Source organism: Dermacentor silvarum, chromosome 8 (assembly GCF_013339745.2).
Source record: "Dermacentor silvarum isolate Dsil-2018 chromosome 8, BIME_Dsil_1.4, whole genome shotgun sequence".
NCBI classification, from domain to species: domain Eukaryota; kingdom Metazoa; phylum Arthropoda; class Arachnida; order Ixodida; family Ixodidae; genus Dermacentor; species Dermacentor silvarum.
Genome location: NC_051161.1, coordinates 10,055,875 through 10,077,555, shown reverse-complemented (window position 1 = coordinate 10,077,555; position 21,681 = coordinate 10,055,875). Strand labels below are relative to the sequence as shown.

The following is a 21,681-nucleotide window of genomic DNA, read 5'->3' as shown; positions in this document are numbered from 1 at the left end:
CATTTTTATTTTTGAAAAGAAGTTAGAATAATTTGCATCCAACACTATCTCAGTCTCCTTTCATGAATTCCCGAAGATCCTTGGACCATGACCGTGCGCGTCGCTGGCACTGAATGCAACGAAATCGTATTTGCATTACCTCAAGACCACAGGTCTCTAGGGATTTTTATATGTCTAATGCGCATCTTTAAATGAGCGTGAAACTGCGCTCTATCTCCTTACTCTCCCTTTTTATCCCTATATCCCCTCTTCCCAAGTACAGGGTAGCGAACCGGATGGGCGTCTGTCCAGCCTACCTGCCTTTCCGCTCTTTTGTTTCTCTCTTTCTTTATTTTGTGAATCCGAGTTTTCTCAAATATTCTGATGCGCTACTAACCACAGGCTGATATAGTGCAGACATAACAGCATTAACTTAATGTACAGATTAAGTTAATATTTTGGAGAATTAGTCTTATTGAAAAACTCGGGAGCCTTTTTTTTCGTTCGGTTCTTGAAGCACGCGACGCATTATTCGCAATAATCGATCTAGGAGCTACTGGGTGGCACGAATATTCCCGGTGCGTGTAATCTGTGCATTTCTGCACTTATTTTAGTAAGTAGCCAGTTTTGCTTGTCGACTTGCTCTCTCAAAAGTGTTGCTCTCCTCACACCTGCATTGCAGCAATATAAGCTAATTTAGAAAATCGTCCTTGAGCACCTTCTTCTGTTCGACATTGAATTTTCTGACGTAAAACATTCGACGTATATGAAGCTATGGATTTTCGCTAGGTGAGGAATGATTAATTTGACACCACCTCGAAAGTACAACAAGAGCGAAAAACAAAGAAAATTTATGGATGCAAATGTATCGTTTGTTACTCCGAACGGGAAAAAAGGAAAGGAAAATAAAAGGGGGAGGTGGCTGCATCCCAGAATTAATCATAGAAAGACAGAAAATTAGGAACAAGAAAGTGCATGCTATGTATACTAGCGTTAGAAACCAACCCTTTGCTTTTGGCACCGACTTCACGAAGCCACCAGTAATTTTATTTTTTGTTTTCCTCTTAGCGAAAGAGCAATAATTATGGTTAACTGACAGATTAATTATTAATTTTTTGTTCATTGTACTGGTGTGAGCTTTCATATAAATCATGAATATTGTCGCTCTTGCCATGGTGCTATTTGCGCACCTGCTTTTGTTTCTGGCCCTCAAGAACCTCTTGCGAAATATTAAGGGAGCCGACCTAGTGTCATTTGGGACATCCTTATACCAAACTACAAAGTTCAAAATGATGAAACGTCGCCCGTTATCGTATCTTCTTTGAAATATAAGCCGGAGATCTCATTATAGCGAGTGCATCTAACGCAAGCTTTCTCGAAATCCTGTCAAATACTGTTGATATCTAGTTTGTAGAAACCTCCTTTCGCTATCACTTATTTGCAGTGCATATTTCTTAGCTTTTGCGGTTCTTTAATTAATGCGTTGTGTAAGCTATAGCGAGAGCCCATCCTGTCTTCTCGCAGCCGGCACTGAGCCAACCACTGAACTAGACGGTAATGGATTAAGAGGGACAAAGCAGCTTCGCGCGTGGCGCTCGTTACGTGCGTTCATTAGGCGTCAAGCGAGAGCCACTTCGGTGATCAGTCTTCTAATCTCCCGTGTCATAAATGCGTAGCCATGGTGCGACAGCATTTTCCAATGTCGCCACAGTTGTTGCGCTGTGCTTTCCTTTGCCTTCGTTCCGGCAAACAAGGGACGTTTTTTTTTCCAAGTTGCGGTAGACTTAATCCACAATAATCGGCCACTCTACACATAATGCAAAAGACGGATCATAAATTTTTCCGCCCGCGCTAGGCACACGCATACACGCTGTTGCAATCTACTCTGACGGAACGCGCGCTCGTGCGAGTCGGAAAATAATCCCTCGGCTAGCCGAGGATTTTGCCTGACGCCTTTCAAAGCGAAGGATTTAGCCTTTCTACCAGGCACCGGCCGACTGACACCCATTGGAAAATTAAAGCTGCCATTGTGTAAAACCACTTTCTGACGACGGGCGCGCGAACGTGCCAGTGAAGCTCCTCAACCGAGCGCGTATATTCGGTCTGACATCGCGCCGAACGAGCTCGCTTGGCTGAGCCGATAACGGAGTGGCCTATGGTGAAAACGAGCTCTCAAACATGATGAACTGTGCGGGCTAAGTTGGCTATAGAAAGATTCTTTGTTGTCTCGACTGTTGCGGGAAAAGTCATGCCGCTATCGCTTCTTCATTATTTAGTGTTCCTTCTTCTTTATTTTTAAAAGCATGCATTAAAGCCATAAAAAAAGAAAAAGAAAAGAAAAAGACGCGGTGCACGAATGACGAGGCTTTTCACCAACTCGATGGCTGCATGGCAATCCATCAATATTATCGCTTGCTGTAGGCACGAACTGTGTTTGGCTGACAACAAACTTCGTGTTTCGGTCGTAACTTTTCTTTCGACTCACGGGGAAGACGTGAGAGTTCTTGTGTCAACCATACTACTTTCCGTTATAGCGCAAACTTCGAAGCAAACGGTGAGTCGCATGGGCATGAATACAGTTTCCTTGCTTAACTGACTCTGTCCTTAACCATGAAATTAGGGCTAGCTGGAATAAACTATGGGTTGTGTGGAGACAACTGATAAAATAAAGGAAAAGGAGAAACGGAAAGAAAAATACATTGCTGCCCAGTCCCGCGCTCAATAGCATCGAAGCCATGGTTGGCTGACGAGATACTGCATGCGTATGTTTTGTACTCAGAAATAAAGAATCAATAAATAAACGAAGTCTTACTGATTCTCGTCTGGTCTTAGCATCGAGGATATAGTGAATGATCTGTGCTTTTTGATTATACATTTCAACGTCCATTGACAATGCTGACCGATACATTTTTTTTAAATATGCAAGCAGAAGGCATTCAAACGGGGCAAATTCGCAATGTTAAGGTGATGCAGCAATGACATATATGGTAAAGCAAGACGGCGGTCAGTCACAGTGGCAAGAAGCAGTCTGCTGCTGGACAGCCAACGGATGTAAGCGACGATAGGGGGAGTCAAGAAGCAGTCTCGCCTTGCAAAACCTTGCGATACCCGCAATACACCATGCGGAACTACGCAGTATTCTAGCACATGAATAACTGAACAGGCTGGCGAGTCCTGAAGAGGGGGCAAGCAAGGCTTTGCATGCGAGGCGTTCATTCATTTACCTTGTAGTGAAACTTTTCCTGTGCTTTTGTGATGCCGGCGCGATTTCCGATGACCACGTACGTCGCTTGCGCACCATGGGGGCTTGGTTGCGTCCGGCAAACGACTCTGCGATAATAGAACGGACACGTGTCAGTTTTGAGCCAAAGTATCGCATCTCCACCGTCTCTAGTAACTCGCCTACTTGTCAGACAGAAAAAAAAATGGGTCAGGTAAGGCATGCTAAAACTGCTGCCGTCACTTTCAAGCATTAAACTTTACGGAAAGCAGGCTTCGAACAATCGACGGTGGTGGTTCGACTGCCAGAAGTACGGCATTTTATGTGCCACAGTTCTTGAGTTTGATGTCGGGGACGCCTGCTTAGTGATGACAGTGTTCATGCCTAAGGCAATTATTGATTCGCCATTCATACACTCTTTACGTGCTACATAAATGTGAAAAGAAAAAGGATACTGGGGCAAAATTTCGCTGCCTGTAGGTTTACGGTGCAAGAAAAAAAAATTATACGGCAAGTAAAGCTCATAGATGGTTACTTTGTGGTAACGTACGCACGCAAAACTTTTCCTTTTATTTTATGATATTGCGTGCACAACCGTCGGCGCCACATGTAGCACGTAATGGTGGAAAATCGCTTCTTAAAATGTGTGATGTTCATTTCAGTCACCAAGCATCCTGTAATTTGATATCCAAAGCGTAAAGAAGCAGATTACTGGCCTCGAAGGTTCCAGCGCTGATGTGTGTTAAGACACATATTCTGGGATTCCCGATCTGACAGCGCTGGTTTTTCAAGCATGCAAAGTGCCGTGCACAAGGACTTTGTTTCGTTTGTTTAGTATTACAGCGAAGCTGTTAGCCCGAGTAGCAGTGCTCGAAAACGTTGTATACGTGTTTTCATGGCGTCCCTCGAGACTCACTGAGTTTATGTTTAGAGAGAATGTGGACAAGCTAAGGTAATGCGCAGAAAATTTTCTAACAGGCTTAGTTAATTAGCGTTAATTAAAAATCGGTACACCTCTATTTCATTTTTCTTTTTCATTTTTAATGAGATAAAAAATATGGAGTGTAGTTGTTGTCGCCGTTTGCTGGCGACGGCTATCCCTTTTCGGTTGATTGACAGCGGTAGCTGATAACGGGTAGCGCGAACGACGAGTACAAAGAAAGAAACGCAGAAGACGAGCGCTGAACTCCAACCACATTTTAATCAGAGAAAACATTTGGTGAAATACGAACAAGGTTACGTACGCTCAGCCATCACAGCACATGACGCCATAAAAGGAAGCAAACCGCGAACATAAAAAAAAGGCTTAAATGTATAAGAAAACCTGTATGTTGACACTCGGTACAAATCGCAACACACTAGTTCAAAATCAGTGGTTAAAAATTGCGCGTGCGCCTAGCCCTTTTCTAACAAGGTTACTTCACCCGCTAAACGTCATGCTGACGTCTGGCTGACGCACTCATTCCCCTTTTTATCTTTTTTCGTTTGTTCTTTTGGTATGCCTCAACCAGCTCTCGCACCCTCCGATTTCCGTGCTGAGAAAGCACGTCAGCTTCACTGAAAGCCGACACGCTGCTCGTTACTATGAATCAACACGAACTCACCCAATGTTTTGTTCTTTGGAATAATAATATAGGACAAAAAAGGAAGCAAGTATAAATGCTTGCATTAGGCAATTCTTGCTCATCCCTTGTTTCTTGCCTCTTAGGCGTTATATGAAACACTTACAAAATTTCTCCACTGTCCTCGGAGATCAAAAGCTGGTAACACTTCTAGGTCTGAAGATAATGGTGTCAGTGTTATGGGTGATGTGTAACGAAAGTTTTAAGTGCATATATAAGTTACAGCTTCTGCAGCTGATTACTGACCTAAGTATTCAAGAGGTTTACAAGCGTATTTACGAAACGCATACGAGCTTTGCTCAATGTCCTGAAAAAACTCCGTATGCCACAAACTTGAAACTTTCAGGAAATAGGGAAACTCTTATGCATATTTCTTGAGAAATGTTTCAAGTACTTCAGTTAATTATTGTATGTGCGAAAAATTCCTTAAACAAGAGCTTGAAAGCATTATACGACTGTTATCCAGTATGTTTCCCAGTGTCCCGAATGAACTATACGTCACACCAAGTTTACGTTTGTTGACAATGGGGCACATGTTAAGTGCAATGCTTTCTTAATTATGAGCCTCTTAAATAATTACTGAAGCCACGTTATATATCTATTTTCGTTCGTTACACGAATCACGTAGGTTTCCCTGAAGTGTTGTGTACATGAAACGCGGCACCTTATTAATATTTGGTGACTCCAAGGGGCGGGTTATGGGTGATGCGTACACGTAGTACCAAGTGTGTAGTTTATGTACGGCCTTTTCAGTGAATTTTGTGTGCAAGCACTCCGGAGTGTTATACGAACGGTACAGTATTCAGCCCTATGTTAGAGAACTATAACTACCACCATGCTCAAATTTGGGGAAAATAAGTGCAACATCATCGAAAATAAGCAGGAGCAGTTAAAGGTGTGTAGATAAATTTCAACCTTTGCAATCAATTATTTCAGCAAGTGCTCAACGTTGCGAACGGGTGAGTTATATGCGGCTAAAATTTTAAAGTGTTTGTGGTTTAATTACAGACAACTGAAATTCTTAATGTAATTGCTCGAAAGAAACAGCCTCGCTAGAATTCTGACAGTGATTCTGCAAAATCCCAGAAGAGTACTGTCTTTTTTTTCTCTCTCTCCTGTTTTCATACATCTCTTTCTGCGCATTGCTAGAAAGCCTATCAAGCAGCCTCGAACCTCGTTCAGTTCGCACTACAATCTCAAACACTGCGTTTTTGTGTCTCAGGCTACTGTAAGCGTTGGCGTCCTTATCAGCTGGGTTATACTGAGCGACAAATCTGTGAACCCCTTGAAACCCTACATTCCACTATTTTTTTGCCTCCTTCAATGTCTTTTGGGCAGCCTTTTCTGAACGAGATGTATGTACTCGTAGCCATGTGTCCAAACGTGCTTTCGTCATTCACAAAAGTTTAGGATACCTAGTTGTGTAAAAGGTGTGTAGACAGCTTTCAGAGCGACAGTTCTGAAAGCTTTCCTGACAAATCAAGATCTTGCGACAAAGTTTGTCTTTAAAATGTATAGAAAGCTGCAATACACTAATGCCGCATAGGGAGCAAACTTACTCTGCTGATACTAATGAGTGCGCAACAGATAACCTTTCATTAACCGAAACACCCAAGAAAGAGCCCTAAAAGCCCGCGCTATTCTCGCGAGATTTCTCTCGCAAGCGTGCCTTCACGCCGAGTGTGCGTAAGCGACACTTATTCCCATTAGCTTGATAGTCTCTTAGCGCTATGATTAATAAGAGAGATGGTGTTTTGCTTCATGTTTTACTTCAGTAACGTTAAATAGCGAAGTGGATCAATCACGGCTCTTTACGAGAAAGCGTTTCTAACCTCAGGGCATCTCAGTGGTGTTGACAACGGATCAAGGCCCTATGACACCCACAGAAGAGACCCCTCTAGCAGGACAGCTAAACCAACAAGCAAAAAATAACCAAATGAAAAGCGAAGGAGTCGCACGAGTACTTTCAAAACTTCTTGAACATTTCTAAGTTTTTGCCCTGCGGACTAGCTCTTGTTACTTGTGACCTATCTTTCGTTTTTCCTGAGCTTCCGCCGTCGTCGCTCTCATAGATAGAGCAGAGCCCATTTAGAGAAAATTGCGCCGATAAGGAAGCCTGTGCTTAGAGTGCGCCTTATGCGCTTCCATTAAAGAGCCGAAGGTTTTTAAAACTCGATTTTGTTTTATTCGGCTACTTATTTTTGCCCAGCACACTTTTGAATGTCTTTTCTATTTTCAAGACGCTCTTGAGTGTCCCTGTTCTTATACGCCTTCTTTCAGGAAGAGTACCTTTCTGTTCTGGCGCTAATTGAAAAGAAGGCCGTAGCAAGTTACCAGGCTTGAGCCATGTATTAAGATAATGCCTTTCGAGGCCATGGCTTTCCAAGCGACTAATAAGGCACGCACTAACCGAACATAATAAATTCAGTCTTATCAGGAGAGCTTCTTCTAGCAGCCAGATGACTACCGTGTCAGCACCTTATTTAATGAAAGAACCACATGAGAAAACTAAGACCTAATTACTTACAGCTCACGATCACGCAGTTTTCTTTGAAATTAATCGCTAATTCTTCCGACAAAGAAAATACTGTCTTTTTAATTTAGTTTTTTGCTCATTCCGACTCCAAACACTCGTTAGACTAGTGCACCAATGACCTTGAAGAACCTTGAAGAAGTGGTATCTAGAAGGACTGAAGATATTAATACCATACTCTTCTTAAGTTCTTTGTAAAGGATGTGTAGATAAACAAAGTTTTTTGCATGATGTCACACAAATTTCTATTTGCCAGCATATTTATCGAACATTGCACTGCTTTGAGTTTCAATTTTATTACTCTTCAAGCTTATGAAAGCCACGTTCAAACCCATGTTCACCAAAACAGTAATACAGCATCAGGCATAATTGGTCGACCAGTGTCGTTTCCACACGTGGATGCTCCTATTTTATTGCGATGGAACTTATAAGGACACTCCAAGCGGATTTCTACCGTCGTCGCCGCCGTCGCCGTGAGGTTCCGTATAACTCTCCACCGTGCTCTCCACCATGCGTTCACTCTCCGTGAAAGCACGCGTCCCTTCTCTCCGGGAAAACGCGCGTCCCCCGCGCCCGGTATGTTCCTGCCTTGCACATGCAGCATACGGCGCGCGGCTACGATTTTATCGCCCTAGGACGGGCGATAAAATTTGATGTGCAAGGCAGGAACATACAGTGCGCGAGGGACGCGCATTTTCCCGGAGAGAAGGGACGCGTGCTTTCACGGAGAGTGAACGCATGGTGGAGAGCAAACGCGACGTCTCTGTCGCGCGAAAGGCCGGGGGGGGGGGGGGGTGGAAGCGAGCGAGGGAGGGGAAGGGGGCGCCGTTGTGCTCCGGAACCAACTGCGCATTTAGCGACCCGGCGCAAGGGGATCTGGCGATTCCATCTCGTGCGCCATAGGAGGAAAGTTGGGAAGGCAGCGCGGGAGGGAGGGGGTGCGGCTTCTACTCTGCCAACAACGGCGCACTTGTACGTTGCGCTGCTGCCAGCGGTCGCGCACGCCGGATCTTGAAAACGATGTGCACACAGCTCCTACCTTTGTACGCGCTGTGCTTTCGCCGCACAGTTTCCGTTGAAGCGATAGACCGCACGAACCTTCGCTCGCTGCTGCAGCCGAGCTGGCTCACGCCAGCGTTTTGACAGCGGTTGTCTGCGCTCATCGAGTGTGATCTATTCATATTTACTTGTGCGCACTGACACCATGCTTGTTAATTCAGTTAGTAAGCGAATCTGTCAAGTTTATGCAGCCGATAAAACTACTGTCCTTACTCCGTATAGCTCTCGACTAATTTGCTGTACCAATTGAAGCTTCGCCTTTCGAGCAAAATTGCAGCGTTCTTTAAGCTAAATTCTCAGTCATACAAACTTGGGTTTTCCCAGGAAAATCCCATTTTGAGGTCTTCATCGTTGAAATGAAAACTTGGCACAGGTACTTTCTTAACTTTTAAGAAAACTCACTCACTCACTCATTCACTTACGAAATTTTCCGGTATCTGAAGCGTACAAACCAGTGCACATTATCAGAGCAATGCGATTAACAAAGCTCGTCACCATCCACACGATAAATTTGCTTGAATAAGGACCTCCTTGTGTGGTATTGGCACTCCATTTGTGGTACTTGCCTGACTGACACATTGTACTCCACAGGCACACAGGGCAGGCCGCCAACGAGGATCTTGTCTCTTATTTCCTCCTCGCTCGTGCCGAGGTTGCTGCCTTCTATGGTGACCAACGTGCCTCCTTCCACGGGCCCGTTGAGAGGGTGGATCTACGCGAGAGGTGACCAATAGAAAGAGTTCGCCGAGTCCAATATGACCGTCAAATGTACCGGCGACAGCGCCATTTGCGATGTGTAGGATAATGAAGTCCAGTGTGCGAGTTTAGAAAAATTCAATATGAGTAACTGCTCGCTATTAGGTGGCGGGGTTCAAACTCACCTTCAGAAAGGTAAATTACAGAAACAGAATATAGGTTAAGAACTTCGAAGCGTTACTGCAGTGGCAACGCTGCAACAACTACGCCTGCAGTTCTGAAAACCTTGAAAAAGAGAACCTCTGTAGCTTACAAAATTTCATCTTAAAGTGACCTTTGTATTACCCCGCTTCACACACGGTGACTTCATCACGCTTCAGCTTAGATTCATATAACAATCTTACGGCGCAACACATACAATCTTAGAATAGCATAAAATCTAGGCTCTGCAGAAGAAATGGAAAGAAGGGGAGGGAGGTTAAGAAGGTTACGTATGGTTAAATAAGTATTAGAATAAAGAAGAACCTTGTTAAAGAAGTGTCTTAATCGAAGAGCAATAAATGGGACAAGTTGGTTCATAATGAACTCTTTTAAGAACGCACCGACTTAAAAGCACTACACTAAGACACAAGGCGGGAATAACGTCCTGTCACTGTGTGTTTGTCCTGTTTCTTCGTGTAGTGATTTTAGGTCAGCCTGTTCTTAAAATAATTTTAACGAAAAAAAGTTTGGCCGAGGTCATTATTAAAATATAAAAACAGCGGGACATTACATAGACGCCTGATTATTAGTCGTACCTTTCGTAAGAGTACTTAAACACGAAACGCAACGTATGATGGAATTGGAAACGTTTCAATAGAAACTTCGTGCAGTATACATTTTGTGCGTGGTTGGTTCGCACGTGCAACAACTTCCGTTATAAAGTTTCGGCTTTTTCCTTTCCCATGCAAAGAGCGGCCACACTGTTTGACAGTGTGACCTCTTCCTATAGCGAAAACAATTTTATCTCCTCGTCTAGGCACTAAAAGCAGACCAAGGTCGAGCTGGCCGAATGTGACTGGGTAAACAACTGAAGCCAGCGTGCGTGACAGGGTGATGTACGGGAGGCGCGGAACTGCTCTTAAAAAACATTAGAACTAGAAAAGTAAAGAATGGAAAGAGCGCAGCATAAAAGCAAGTGCACTTCCCCAAAGTTGGCCGCATTTGGGCCTGCGGGAAGCGTCGTCAAAACACGTCTCCCGGAAAGTCGTCGACACACGTTTTTACGATGACCCGATTAGATAGCTGCGGGTGCTCAAATGACTTTCAGCCAGCCGTCGGGGTGACTGCAGCTCGGTACTAAACGTACACAACATGAAAAGAGGGACATAACTGCTTCCGAAAAAATAGAGAAAGAAAAGAGCGGGTTAGACGGTGTGGTGAACAGCGCTCACGAGATAAATGAAGCAGCCGAGCTGCGACAGGACTGGATTGGCGAACAGCGCAAGTTAATGAGCGAAACATGCAGATGTGCACGTCAGCCAAATGGTAACTATTATCACTATTACTCGTTACGTGGCCCTCGCTTTTTGTTTACTTCTGCTTAAACCACTCTCGTGTCGAGGTTTTGCAGGTCAGGACCTCCAAGCTGTCGAACAGTGGCTTGAGGGACGCCTTTCGGTCGTGCTCTCGGTGTCTGCACGCTATCTGAGATAAAATGTCGACAAAGGTGAACTATTAATGTCTGTCCTTGTTTTTTAAAAATCTGCCTGATTTAGGATTAGTTGCGACGTGAATTGTGTGTGATTTATCGTTTGTTTTGTGTTGTTTTGTAGAGAGAAAAGTGCACGTCTGTGCTCTGTACATCGTTTAACATAGGGCAATACTGTGAGGTAGAAATGTGGTGACGAACGCATACATAAATTTAGTAAGCGCAGGTAGCCTGCCGGGCTCAGCCTGGTTAACCTCCCTGCCTTTCCCTTATGACTTCTTTCTCTCTCTGTGTCGGTTGTTTTGTCGATAGGATCGCAGGATCTGTTTGTTCGGGCTAGTACTTAAGCAGACTTGCGCCGTTGTAGCGGATAATACTTGGTTCACGCAAAATTCCTTATCGCGATGTTCTGCAGTCATTATTTTCCTTTTTGTCAGTGGCTCACGTGAAGCCTCACCTCCGCAGTCACCGGCATCGGCTACTCGGCGCAACGGATGGTAAGAAATGAATACGGCCCCTAGATGTACGCAGAGAAGCGGGTTAGTGATGAAATAAAAATGGGTAGTTAGGTGACTTTCAAGTGACTCTGTTCTCAATATGCAAAATAACAGCCCATATTGACCTCTGTTATAGCTAACGATATTAGGACGCCGTATAGCACAAATTCGCTGGAATGGCTCTGCAAGGCTTGCTTGAAGACTCGGGTACATCGATAAAGCAAACTGCCCTCTAATATTCATGACGGCAGTGGCGTTATTGAACGTACTGGTTCATTTTAGTGATGCAGGATAATGTTTCTGACATACGTGACCATTATAAATTATGCTACAACGGCGTGACTCCAGTCAGTCAACCTCTGAACGTACCTTCTTTACATTTCCCAGTGCTCCTTGCGTGGAGTGCAGGTCCTGACCTTCTATCCTCTGGAGTTACGATTGCCGAAACACGCGGTGAAATATAAACGCGAGGCACGCACGCCATATGCGCAATATAGGAATGATACGTCATCGGATTGCGACATCGAAAGCCTGGTAATCAGTCCGTACCACCGATTTCTACATGTGATTGCGCCGGACAGGAGTGCTTCCTTCTCTCTCGGCAGCTCGAAATGGTTAGATGGCTCTTTGCAATCCTCATTAGTAGCGTACAGTGTTGTGGAAGTTACACGTGATGTCACATGTGTTGGCCAATCGGGAGCCATTAACGTGGAATTCCATATTTTTGGATGTGTGTCTTCGTTTGCTAACGCCTGCTTGTACCCTTGACTGCGCTGCCCGATCTCGGCGTGATGAAGTGCAAGTACAGCGATGTGGCCGTGCAATTCGCTATGTCGTAATCTGCCAGCGGCTAAGACAATATTGTAAAAATGAAAGAACACACGTTATTTTTTTCGTTTTTTCTGTGTTTTTTTTTTTTCTCCTACTACTTGCAAGCTGCTGGAAAGTTACTAGCTGGCAAGGTGACGTTCCTGTGCTTTTATTCCAGGAAGCCTCATGTGAATAATCACTTCTAGCAATACGGACGCGGGCGCGCATATTCATAAGATCTCTCACTGTAGTTACCCGCCGCGATGGCTTAGCGGCTATGGTGTAGCGCTGCTAAGAACCAGGTTGCGGAATCAAGTCCCGACCGCGACGGCCGCATATCGATGGGGGCGAAATGCAATAACGTCCGCGTTCCGTGCATTTGGGGTACGTTAAAGATTCCGTGGTGGTCAAATTTAATCCGTAGTCTCCACTATACGGCGTGCCTCATAATCAAATCGTGGTCTTGGCACGTAAAAGCCCAGAATTCAGTTCAATTCACTGACTGTAGATTAGGCATTCGATGCCTTAAGCACCTAATGTGAGCGCGTAAGTAAACGCTGTCTATAGCAAGGCAGCTGATTAGGTCTCTTTGTGAAGTAAAATCAAATCAGACACCATGTATAGGCAGTCCACACTTCGAACTGTTGCGCCAGGGCATCTGCCTTGTGACAACGTAACAATTTGCGTTCAGCTATGGTAGCGTGTAAAGTCCTCGTGTGAGAATTGACCCTTGCGATAGCTACACCAGTAAATCCAATGCGTGGCCAAAGAAAACTTAAATTGCGGGGCCGCGTCAACAGACATTAAGCGACAAAGGGAACCCCAGCTCCACCAAGTAATATTACGTCATTTTTTGCCTATATCAGTACTGCTGCTGATAATAACCTGGTGGTTTGCATATTATATACATATGTACATGATCCTACCTTCCCCCCCCCCCCCCCCCCAAACACAATCACACACACACCAAAAAAAAAAAAAAAGAATGAGAAAAGCCTTTTAAGTCTAAACATTGCTCATTTGCGAAGTTGAAAAGGTAAGGGTATGACTTTTTTTTTTTCGTTGTTGGTTTTTGAGTGGTGGCCAGCGGCGGACCCTAGTAGGACCACTTGGGCTACATGGAAAATATACACGTTTAACATTCATATATAAACCTTGATAGTTACTTCGTACATGCGACACATTTTTATTGTTCCGCGTCCACAAAAATAGCAACTAGGGTACAAAAACAAAAAAAGACAAGAAAGCATCGGTTCACTTTGAAAGAGGTTCTTTCCCAGAGACAGACGTCAGAACGAAAGGCTGGCTGAATAGGAGCACCGACAAACAGCATAAATAAATTATATAGTGAGACAAAGTTGCGAACGGAGCTTTGTGCTCAACGAGAAGGCTTGAGGGGTGTCATGGGTTCCGTTAATTCGATTAGCCACACGTTGCAACAACGAACAGTAGCGCAATTAGGGCCGTGCGCTCGTTGTCAATCGCACGAATGTTGTGAGAAGTGCTTCTCTAATTCTTATTTTGTTTATATAGGTTAGTACCAGCAGAACTTTCGACAGAAGATGTCTTTTTATGGGGAAACTTACAATGAAACAAAATGATTCAAAATAAGCGCCATGCCGCCAAAGAATGTCCAGGTTCAGATTTGTGCACGAAAAAAGAAGAAAAGAGATGAAGCTTTGTCGAGTTCGATGAAAATAGATGTCTGGCTGCTAAGTAAAAACTAGCGCCTTCAGGAATTGTCGAGGTCGGAAGGCAGGGGTGACACAAAATTATCAAGGTTGTTGTTACACGCGCTAGAAATATACGTGACACCGAATTACATGCTGATTTATGTCATTCAGAAATATTCGATAACTTAGTTTCAAATACACCGCATTTTACGTTGTGATTATGGAATGTGAATCGATATTTTTATCATAGGCGGTTAATTTTTTTACAGAAACTTTTGATAATTGCAAAATAAAAGCAATAAAAAAATCCAAGTATCAAGTTTACAGCTCTGTCATTCAGCAATCAAACATGGTTATACCAATCTGAAAACTGCACCCAGTGTGACATCTAAAGTGGACAAAATTAATAAATTACACAGTGCTATCTAATGTATCCCCAATTTGTGAGTTGTACATTTGCAAACCATCGTAAACACTTACAATATTGATGAAGAAATTGCGGTCACTGACCAAGTCAAAGTGAAAATAACACAGAGATGTTTCGGGACTTGGTCAGTGACCGCAATTTCTTCATCATCATGTTACTTGACCAGACGAATTTTCGTCGAACTCTTGACTACTAACAATATTGCATAAGTTGTAAATTCGTATTATAGGTTTGCCCGCTTCAGGTACGTTGACAAATTCAGTTTACAGAACTGCATGATCTATTTTTGGTGCTCGAGTTACGAATTTGTAAAAGTTATGCTTCAGTGTTATCAAACTTACTGATTTTCGGTAATGTTTATAAACAGTACTAGGCCCTAAGCAAGAATTCTGCTTCATACAGATGCTAGAATTTAAGTTTCTCACTCACCACAGAACACAAAGATGCTTTTACTACAAATTTGTGCGTATCTAGACTTTACCATAGATGAAATAATTTAAAGTACACGCAGCCGACAACTCACTAGAACACTCGGCTTCATGAGGCGCCACTTGCGTCATGTGCCGCAGAATGTTAAACTTCATAAAAATCATTAATGAGGCCTAAAGTCGAATACGCGTTGCCTATCTGGGACTCACATCAAAATTATCTTGCTAACGTGTTTGAGTCGTTTCGTAATTGTGCGACCAGGTACAATCATTCATCCATCCTATTGGTATGACGTCAGCGCATCATCCCTAAAAGCAAGAGCTGATTTACAGTCCCTCTCGCACCTTCGTTATATAGCCATCTTTGTTCTTTTGTAGTTCACTCAACCATGGGCCACACACCATCCCACCCACAAGAATATTACAACGCACTGGTCGTCAACTTCAACCACGCTCACACACAACTACCTTCTCCGCGTCTTTTCAGATGCGAAGCAGCTCATGGTCGGGGCGATGTCACTAACTCCCTCCCTCCCCACTCCCTCCGCCATGCGGCGTCCACACCCTACTGCGCATGCGCATCTTCCTTCCCCTCCTCTCCTCTCCCCTCGGCAATCCTCCTCTCCACTCAGACGCTCCTCTCCGGATTGCGCAACGAATGGCAACACCTGCGGCTCCGCGCGCGCGATAATGCGAAGCAGCTTAGGTTAGAGGCGCGACGGTAGGCGCCCCAGAGGCACCGGCAACAGTCACCAACGCCGCGCGCGTTCGGTGCGAACGCGGGCAAAACGCCGACGGCGTCGACAACAGTTCTGCGCGTTGCTGGTGCTGCTGCATGTCCAAGTTTATACAGCTGATAAAACTACCTTGAGTCGACCCCATGGCTGCTTCGCATACTACTCAGGGTTCCCCTACGGAAAGGTGGTGTAATTTTTTTCCTGCCTTTTTAACAGTGTAGCTGTTTAAGCCGGCCGTTAGTCCGTCCGTCGTCGGAAAAAATGTGAGCCGATCCCGGCGGCCGTGCAGAAAGGGTTCAAGCGCAATGGCACATATCCCTGTGAACTAGCGCAGCTGAGCCTGTCCAACTCTAGCTAAGCATGGACTAAGTTAAGCTTAGTCAGTCATAGACAGCCAATCGATAGCCAATCGATAGCTAATCAATAATCAATAAATTTTGGGAAATGCTGGGGATGACTTAGTAGTGCTTAGCCTAGCCCAAGTACGTGCCCAATATCTTGCGATAGCCAATCAATAGCAAATCAATAGGTAATGGATAATCGATCGATAATCAATAAATTCTGGGAAATGCTGGGATTTTATTGGTAGTGCTTAGCCAAGCCCAAAAGCCAGAACTAGCTAGGTGTCCATCAGCTCCGCTGTCTCTTTAGCATTGCGCCTCCAGTGCAAGCTACGCTATTTTTTTTATTTTTTTTTAACACGAAAGTGTTTTATGCCGGGGTCCACCAAGACTTCACTGACGTATTTCCGTCACGGAAATACGTCATAGAACATAATACAAAGAAAGAAACCAGAAGAAAAAGTTCCATAAACATGCAAAATTTGGAAATCGAACCCACGACCTCTCGGTCCGCGACGATAGATCGCCGAGCGTTTAACCCATTGCGCCACAAACGCATTTGCAGAGAGCTACACAGACGCGCCTTATATATCTAACACTCCTCCGTGTACCCGCGCTCTTGCTCGGGGCGGTGCCGCCGCCTACGAGCAGAAAAGAGAAGTACTGCATTATGACACTAACGCGCACCGACAGTGAACGCTTCGGTGGTCTCAGCACTACGACGCCTCGATGCCAGCATTCGAAGGGACGCTGGCATCAAGAAGCACTACAACGCCACCTAGGTGGCGTTCACCGTACTCAGCACAGCGGAGCGTGGCCTCCGCAATTAGCTCTGAAAATGTTTCTGAAGTTGATCGCGGAGGCTGCAATTACGACGCGCTGTACGCGCTGATTTGACTCGGTGACGATTCAGTTACGTGCTTTGTCTTGCGCGTGGTATTAGTGTGTCAGTTACGTGCTTCGTCTTTCGCGTTGTGCTAGCGTGTGCAGCGTAGTGCAGCTTCCATATGCACGACGGTTGCTCATGGTCATCGACGTTGGTAGTCGTGATGGAGGAGACGTGCCACCAGGCGTCAGCGTGGGTGCATCAACGCCTAAGGGCGCTTTAGCCACAAAACACCAATAGACATTATATATCAATGTGCAATAAACATTACACTACTTCTGTGAAGACACGTTTCACTTTCGTGTTCTATACCAATTCCTATATAAGAGGGATCAACCACATTTTTTATTTTTATGAGCAGCATCAGATTCGAACGGCCTTCCCCCCATGATATCACTAACAGTAGTCGCCCTATGTCATTGCTGATGTTTCTTCTGTCTTGCCAAATCATTATTCCGTTCTTGTTCAAATACATAATTTAACACGTGCATATACGTTTCATTGCTATCTTTTATTCTTTAAAGTTCATCTCCCTTTTTCTTATCTACCATCGCTCTTACGTTAGAAGCGTTTAATACTTGCACCCCGCACCTTATGCAACATCTCTTATAAAGGAGACTTTAAGGAAATAAACTAACCAAAGCTTATATTTAAACTATCTGACTACCATTCTAATCTTGAAAAACGATAACACTTCAAAACGATAAAACGATAATTCGAACGGAGCCAGTGTTAACGAAGCGAAGGCAATGCAAAGTCCTCGGCGTGGACTCCTATTTCTCAAATTAAATCTCTGTACTGAAGCGAACAATTAAAATGTAATGAAACTGCGTAAATTAGCCAGTTTAGCATGAGCATTTGCAGACAAAGTAATGTCCGCCTCACATCTTAAAGCAATCTACTTGGAGAAACGTACTTCCGCTACCTGGCACAGGCAGCGATACTTGCAAAGTTTAACCAGGGTCGAAGGAATTTGTGACTCCTTGTGTCCTATTCTTGTTCGCGCTGAACACTTGATGAAGCAGCGAGCCCACGTACCCACAATTACTGTGCTCACCCAATCGATCCTGGGCGGTGGGCACGACGTGGTGACGGGCTCGACGCACGACGGCCCGTAGTTGCACGACCCTCCGCACCAGGAGCACTGGTAGCGCTTGTCGCGCGTCAGGCACAGGGAGCAGTCCTGGCGGCCACCGTGGCTGCCCAGCAGCAGGCACTTGTACAACGTCACTGGGAGGCGGCGACGACGCGTCGACACGCTTAATAACGCGTTATTTACTCCGAGCAAGAATGATCTTTGTTTTGCCTGTGTTCCTTCCACTTTCATCGTTAGTAGTAGTAATACAGCCCGGTCTTACGCCAACAAAAGGAATACTCCAATTACCTCTGTCTTGCGCTAGCGTATTCCAACTTGCGCCTGCGAATTTTCTAACCTCATCATCCCACCTGACTTTCTGCCGTCCTCGACTGCGCTTCCCTTCTCTTGGTATCCATTCTGTAACCCTAATGGTCCACCGGTTATCCATCCTACACATTACATGGCCTGCCCAGCTCCATTTCTTCCGCTTAATGTCAACTAGAATATCGTCTACCCCCGTTTGTTCTCTGATCCACACCGCTCTCTTCCTGTCTCTTAACGTTACTCCTAAGATTTTTCGTTCCATTGCTCTTTGTGCGGTCCTTAACTTGTTCTCGAGCTTCTTTGTTAACCTCCAAGTTTCTGCCCCGTATGTTAGCACCGGTAGAATGCAATGATTGTACACTTTTCTTTTCAACGACAGTGGTAAGCTCCCAGTCAGGATTTGGCAATGCCTGCCGTATGCACTCCAACCTAATTTTATTCTTCTGTAAATTTCTTTCTCATGATCAGGGTCCCCTGTGAGTAATTGACCTAGATAAACATATTCCTTTACAGATTCTAGAGGCTGACTGGCGATCCTGAATTCTTGTTCCCTTGCCAGGCTATTGAACATTATTTTTGTCTTCTGCATATTCATCTTCAACCCAATTCTTGCACTTTCTCGATGAAGGTCCTCAATCATTTGTTGTAATTCCTCTCCATTGTTGCTCAATAGGACAATGTCATCTGCAAACCGAAGATTGCTGAGATATTCGCCATCGATCCTCACTCCTAATCCTTCCCAGTCTAAGAGCTTGAATACTTCTTCTAAGCATGCAGTGAATAGCATTGGAGAAATTGTGTCTCCTTGCCTGACCCCTTTCTTGATAGGTATCTTTCTGCTTTTCTTGTGGAGAACCAAGGTAGCTGTGGAATCATTGTAGATATTTGCCAAGATATTCACGTATGCCTCCTCCACTCCTTGATTACGCAATGCCTCTGTGACTGCTGATATCTCTACTGAATCGAATGCCTTTTCATAATCTATGAAAGCCATATAGAGAGGTTGATTGTACTCCGCAGATTTCTCGATTACCTGATTGATGGCATGGATATGGTCCATCGTAGAATATCCCTTCCTGAAGCCAGCCTGTTCCCTTGGTTGACTGAAGTCAAGTGTTGTCCTGATTCTATTGGAAATTATCTTGGTGAATATTTTATACAATACTGAAAGCAAGCTAATGGGTCTGTAATTCTTCAGTTCTTTAACGTCTCCCTTCTTATGGATAAGTATAATGTTGGCGTTCTTCCAGCTCTCTGGTACACTTGAAGTTGTGAGGCATTGCGTATAAAGGGCCGCAAGCTTTTCAAGCATGATATCTCCTCCATCTTTGATTAAATCTACTGTTATTCCATCTTCTCCAGGCGCTTTTCCCCTGGTCATGTCTTTCAAGGCCCTTCTAACTTCATCGCTAGTTATAGAAGGAGCTTCTGTATCCGGTTCGTCACTATTTCGAATGGAAGAAGCTTGGCTGTTTTGGCTACGGTACAGGTCAGTATAGAATTCTTCTGCTGCTTTTACTATGTCATCGAAATTGCTGATGATATTACCATGCTTATCTTTCAGTGCATACATCTTGCCTTGTCCTATGCCTAGTTTTCTTCTTACTGATTTCATGCTGCGTCCATATTTTACGGCTTCCTCAATTTTTCCCACGTTATAATTTCGAATATCCCTTACTTTCTTCTTGTTGATCAGTTTTGACAGTTCAGCGAATTCTATCTGATCTCTTGAGTTGGACACTTTCATGTTTTGTCGTTTCTTTATTAGGTCCTTTGTTTCTTGGGAGAGCTTCCCTACAGGTTGCTTTGGTGCCTTACCTCCCACCTCCCTCATGACTCCGACAATTAAGGAATACATGTATGCCCACAAATGTTTTCAAGCGTAGAATTCATGTCGAAAAATAAATTTTTTTGGAGCCAGCGCATACGTGCCCGAAGGAACAGATGCAGTGAAGACTTTGGTGTTATCGACGAGTTATCTAAAACACCCTGCATGTGCCACTTTTTCATGACTTCCGTGCTCCAATAACCTTTGTGGTCGGGTGTACATTATTGGCAACAAGGCGTAAATAAGTAAATATGAATAACAATGAATGCGCTATTATTATTATTATTATTATTATTATTATTATTATTATTATTATTATTATTATTATTATTATTATTATTATTATTATTATCGATCCAGTTAGTTATTTTCTATGTTTGTATTGGGTGAAACATAATTCCCATGACATGATATTCTCCTTATTGTATCATTGTTGGTGGAATATGTATTCCTAATAGAAAATTGAGATTTGATTGATTGATTGATAGATTGACAGATTGATGGATCGATGGATCGATTGAAAGTAATTTTTATAGCAGAGTGCACTAACGATAGTTCTCGCTCAGTGCTATCTTTTTTTTTTTTTTTTGCAAATCACCGGCTCTTTTACGCTGCTAATATAGTAGAGGGAGTGATTAGGTCAGTGTCGAAGGATGAAAATAAGTTGCTTCGAAAGAATGCGAGACGGAATCGCTAGAATGCTCCCGCGGTATTGTGGAATAGAATAAAGCCCAAGCATACCGTTCGTCTTGTCGATGAAAGTGTCGCCATTCCACAGAACTGTGAGGGAAGCTTGTAGTTCTCCTTGCTCAGCTTGGTACGTGTACTGGAAACGAGAAGCGTCGTACCGCAGGAAGTTAGAATGCTGCCGTGGTGACACATATATGTCAAGAGCTGGTACGTGTGACGGGGCTACCCACATGGTCTGCTACTCTCGTAAAATGGTAGCTGATAGTTATTAAACAGTCCTTCAGATCGCCCGTACGAGATTACTTTCGCAATTGCCCTTTGAAGCAGAATTTGTATGGCACTTTCAATAGCTCGTGTTGGCGGCACTTGCAACACCTCACTGTCCCTCCAAAAAAGTCGCATGCACTTCGGCGCCTTTAGTTGCACCGTCACGCGCTTATCATCAAACAGTTCCAAACATATTAGAAGAACAACAAATTATTCGGGTCCAAAATATACGAACAAAATTAATTGCGATAACGTTCGTAAAGCCATAACACCCCCCCCCCCCCCCTCCCCGCCCCTTTCCTACCACTACTTCCCTTTCTAAGTCACCGTCTGGCGAGAAACGTGCATGTCGGCACTGACGTAACTGTTGTTGCAGGTCCCCCGCAAGCTGTCCGTTCGCCATTTATCTTTCCGTGGTTCGCCTTTTGTTCTTGTTTCCTCGCTTTCTGTTTTTTTCGCCGCGAAGACCGGCTGACGTCTGCGTCTCTGGCTCGTCAGTAAACAGCGGCCGCCGTTTGGCTTCGCTCGGCTTCTGTGTGGGTGATTCGCTGCCGCCTCTGCGTTCCAGCTGGCTAAATACATGCAGTGCTGTAGAAGCCACAGCTCGCAGCAGATAACCATAGACACAATTCGCACAGCTGTTCAAACGTAAACGTTCCTGTGTGATCGGCAATCAGCACACTGCGCATGCCTGTCGCAAACACCCGTCGAAATCACCATACCTCAGTTTCGATACGATTGGTACGATATTGGCCAATGGCGAAGCCATTCTTAGTCACGTGCAGCTTTGTGAATTATTTCCCAGGTAAGACGACTAGTGAGATCAGCTGTACGGTTAGTCCTCAGCTGTGCCGGGAATGCGCGGAAACGTGTGGACGAGAGATAAAAGAGGAGTA

At 44.4% G+C, this 21,681-nt stretch overlaps 1 protein-coding gene across 1 annotated transcript in view; it reads right to left on the bottom strand.

The window, feature by feature from the left end:
• LOC119460608 (plexin-B-like) overlaps positions 1 to 21,681 on the bottom strand; it is a 213,812-nt gene that overhangs the window by 45,104 nt on the left and 147,027 nt on the right. The window contains exons 15-18 of the mRNA XM_037721629.2: positions 20,570 to 20,654; positions 17,656 to 17,828; positions 8,980 to 9,125; positions 3,204 to 3,309 (exon numbers count right to left, since the gene is read on the bottom strand). Of these exons, the coding sequence (XP_037577557.1) occupies positions 3,204 to 3,309; positions 8,980 to 9,125; positions 17,656 to 17,828; positions 20,570 to 20,654 (510 nt within the window). The remainder of the gene's footprint in view (positions 1 to 3,203; positions 3,310 to 8,979; positions 9,126 to 17,655; positions 17,829 to 20,569; positions 20,655 to 21,681) is intronic.